This window comes from Salmo salar, chromosome ssa09, assembly GCF_905237065.1.
Source record: "Salmo salar chromosome ssa09, Ssal_v3.1, whole genome shotgun sequence".
Taxonomy (NCBI): domain Eukaryota; kingdom Metazoa; phylum Chordata; class Actinopteri; order Salmoniformes; family Salmonidae; genus Salmo; species Salmo salar.
The window spans coordinates 46312501-46316811 of record NC_059450.1 but is presented as its reverse complement, the minus strand read 5'-3'; the positions used below and the strand labels follow the sequence as shown (position 1 = coordinate 46316811).

Below are 4311 nucleotides of genomic sequence, written 5' to 3'. Positions count from 1 at the left end.
TAAAATTGTCTCTATTAGCCTACATTGGTTTTGTTTGATGACCATTTCATTACAAGCCTCATCTCATGTCTATAAAGCTGCTGTCTGATCACTATTTTACTAGATCTTCAAAAGTAAACAAGGCATATTTTTTATGACTGCCGAATACCAACTATCAAATCACTTAGATCAGGTAATTTCAGGTAGAGATACCTCACGAAGCGGCTGCTCTCAATCCCTCAGATTGTACTACGTCTCCTTTCGCTCTCTGGTCTGCCCACAGACCGGACAAGTAGGCGTGCAATGGATTATGGTAATTGTAGTTATTTACCACGTTTTTCGGCCGCTAATCTATGTATAATATTGGCTCGTTGGAAATTACAACTCCCTACTACATCACACAGTTCAGGCTGGGTCTGATTTATCTCTAGAGAAACTACTACATCACACAGTTCAGGCTGGGTCTGATTTATCTCTAGAGAAACTACAACTCCCTACTACATCACACAGTTCAGTCTGGATCTGATTTATCTCTAGAGAAACTACAACACCCTACTACATCACACAGTTCAGGCTGGGTCTGATTTATCTCTAGAGAAACTACAACTCCCTACTACATCACACAGTTCAGGCTGGGTCTGATTTATCTCTAGAGAAACTACAACTCCCTACTACATCACACAGTTCAGGCTGGGTCTGATTTATCTCTAGAGAAACTACAACTCCCTACTACATCACACAGTTCAGGCTGGGTCTGATTTATCTCTAGAGAAACTACAACTCCCTACTACATCACACAGTTCAGTCTGGATCTGATTTATCTCTAGAGAAACTACTACATCACACAGTTCAGGCTGGGTCTGATTTATCTCTAGAGAAACTACAACTCCCTACTACATCACACAGTTCAGGCTGGGTCTGATTTATCTCTAGAGAAACTACAACTCCCTACTACATCACACAGTTCAGGCTGGGTCTGATTTATCTCTAGAGAAACTACTACATCACACAGTTCAGGCTGGGTCTGATTTATCTCTAGAGAAACTACAACTCCCTACTACATCACACAGTTCAGGCTGGGTCTGATTTATCTCTAGAGAAACTACAACTCCCTACTACATCTCACAGTTCAGGCTTGATCTGATTTATCTCTAGAAAAACTGCTCATTGAGGTCCCAGAAAAAAAACCCTGAATGAAATGGAATTGAACTGATGTCAGTCAATTTGCTGTCCCCCCCACCCCTCCACACAGCATTTAATTGCTCAGAACTCAAATTCAGAAAATGCTCCTTTATTTGAAATAGACAAGATGGCGGCATACACAATGTTGGATTACTTCATGGAGCAATTTTCATTTATTTAATTACGCTGCATTTTCTAAATTTCAAACAAACCCCCTGCCACTAGACAAGGACTTTTAGAGGACATTGGTTGTCTTCCATGTCGACAATTGAGGGAAGTATGGACAAGTTAAGTCTGGTTGATCTGTACTACACCAAACAGTAACTAACATGTAACGGCTAACGGAGCGTCACATTAGCATTGTTACAATCTGCTAGCTACCCTGGACAGATAAAGGTCTGGCTGCTGTTCTCTCTCCTCTGCCAGTGATGTGATGACATCTTGTCGTTAACCCTCCTCCTCTTCCTAGATCGGAGCTCTTTGATATCCATCATATGACCAAAAAAAAGGGTAGACGTGACAAACGTTGACCAAGCTCTATGTGCAAGTGGAGCGAACACCCGCCTGGCCGTCCCCCTAGCAGAGGTCCACAGAGGTCAGTGCTGTGGGGTTAAAGGCAACATCTGAAATGGAGGGTAGTTCTAGGACCAGCAGGGTTGTATGTAGCTACCAACTACAGCGAGGACCCCACGTCCAGGGCTGTATGGTCTTCCTGTACCACACAGTACACAGCCCTGTGAATACCGCTGAGCTCACGCCCATTACAGTCACAGTTCTACTCAGTTCAGTGAAGACAACAAAAAGGAGGGGAAGGATTTCAGTGTGACAAAGATCAAAGTTGGTATGTCTGAACGACTGGATGAAAATATCAATTTTTAGTTAGTCATTCCTCAAAACATGAATCCCTTATATACCCCCTGCAGAACATAGGACTGGTCACTAAGATGGGAGTGGACACAAACAGGAGGGGCCTCACGAGGAGAACTTCAACACCTTGATTCTCGTGCTCGTTCCAGACAGAACCACAGTAAATGTGTTTGATTAGTTTGATGATAACAGAGCACTGAGGTCTGTCCGTCCGTCCGAGAGCCACAGGGCAGGAGGACTGACTCCCGGGGAGGACGAGTGAATGGTGTTCGCAACACTACTGTGTGCCAATGCAACCAATGCCCATAGATCCACACAAAGCGTTGGCAGTGAGAAGACCTGTCCATGCTGATGGAAGTGTCATACTGGTCTGTATAGTCCCCAGCCACCAGGACAGGCTGAAGAGGCCCCAGCCACCCCTCTCCTTTCTTGGTTCAGCACAGTCTCTCTTCTGGGGGTAGGAGAGTTAGTGCTGGACTATGGCATACTGTCCTGTCTAGTACAGAGTAGAATATCTATATGAAGAAAGTGACAGAGTCAGTGTTGTGTACAGGTGTGTGAAGTGCACTGCACACACAGAGGAGGAGTTTAAAAATCAGTGTCTAAGCTCCTTGTTCATTGGCTGGCACACTGGTGTGGATTGAAATGAAGGTGGGGCTACTGATACCCTGAGAGGAGTGGCCGTGGTGTGATTGGTCAATGTAGGAGATGAGCGGGAGGGGTTTGGAATCTTTGTTACGATCAGTAGCTTTTAAAAATCATGATTAGTTTGTTTTTAAAATCGCTCTGTGTCACGAGGTCATAGTTTGATACAGTTTGTATTGTGTGGAGCAGCAGCCATGATAAGGAAACAACAAAAGAAGCAAGGAGGCTCCTCATTGGCTACCCTCTGTGCTCTCCACCAATGAGAGGCTCTGTAAAGGGGGCGGCAACAGCTCCCTCTTGTAGGTCTTTGGGGGAAGTTTGGGAAGCTGGGAGGAGGAGTTGTGACGGGGAGGTACAGGTGGGGCCATGATGGGCAGGGGGAGCGGGCAGAGACTGTTCTGGCTGGCGCTGAGCAGGCAGTTCCGTCGTGGGACTCGGGGCGAGGGGGTACCCGGGGGCGTTCCAGGGGAAGAGGGGGAACTGCCGAAATCCCAGTGGAAGCGGCCGACGGGGGAGGGTTGAAGGTTCAGGGGGTAGTTAATGAAGATCTCTGGTGGCTTCTGGGGGACGGGTGGAGGGGTGTCTGGCTGGGGGTCCCGGGGCGGTGGAAGTGGGGGGCTGGGAAGGGGGCTGTCGCAGACTGGGGCGCGGGGCTGGACCCTGGGGAGAGGAGGGGGCAGCCTGGGAGGGATGGCTGGGGGACCTTTAGACCTGGAACTCAACTACAAAACACACAGGAAGGTCAAAGTCAGATAAACAAACAAAGACAAATATATTATTAAACAGAAGTCAGTGGTGAGAACCAGTCAGATGGACTAACTCAGTACAGTACACCATTTAAGATGTTTCTCTAAGTGTTTGTTAGCTTGACCCCAGTAAAACAATCCTTCCATTTCACAAAAAAAACACAAAACTTGAAATTGCACAAGGCCTGACTTAGAAATTGTACGGTGTGCGTATGTTACCTTGGCCTCAGATAAAGCATCCTTCCTGCGAGGGGGAAGTGGAGGGGGCTTGAGTAACTCCTCTCCTAGCTGGTGAAGGCTTCCACAAGATACTGAGTGGAACTCTACACAGGTACATAAAAGGTACATAGGTATAGTCAATCAATCATTTAAATGTATTTATAAAGCCCGTTTTACACCAGCAGTGGTCACAAAATTACCAGATACAGGCTGGGGCAACAACAGGCTGGGGCAACAACAGGCTGGGGCAACAACAGGCTGGGGCAACAACAGGCTGGGGCAACAGGCTTGCTTGATCGATTTCCAAAGCCGACAAGGTAAAATCTGCCATTCTGCCCTTGAGCAAGACAATGAACTAGAAATTGCTCCAAGGTTGCCGTCAATGATGGCTGATCCACTGACTGTGTCCCAACTCTGAGGGTCTCAGGGGGAGTGGGCTATACAAAATACACAGGTCACCCTACCCAGGTTACTCACACTAAATGTAGAGCACGACCACCCAGTCTACCAGACCCCCATTAACCCAGTCTACCAGACCCCCATTAACCCAGTCTACCAGACCCCCATTAACCCAGTCTACCAGACCCCCATTAACCCAGTCTACCAGACCCCATTAACCCAGTCTACCAGACCCCATTAACCCAGTCTACCAGACACCAGAACCCAATACCCC

General features: G+C 47.3%; 1 protein-coding gene across 3 annotated transcripts in view; it reads right to left on the bottom strand.

The window, feature by feature from the left end:
* Window positions 1-1254: 1254 nt before the first annotated feature.
* The window catches only part of LOC106611443 (son of sevenless homolog 2), a 100919-nt gene continuing 97862 nt past the window's right edge, over window positions 1255-4311 (bottom strand). For all 3 annotated transcript variants that reach the window (XM_045723731.1, XM_045723733.1, XM_045723732.1), the window contains 2 exons: window positions 3639-3742; window positions 1255-3395 (listed from right to left, as the gene is read on the bottom strand). In XM_045723731.1, coding sequence (XP_045579687.1) covers window positions 2904-3395; window positions 3639-3742 — 596 coding nt within the window. In that variant the 3' untranslated portion in view covers window positions 1255-2903. The remainder of the gene's footprint in view (window positions 3396-3638; window positions 3743-4311) is intronic.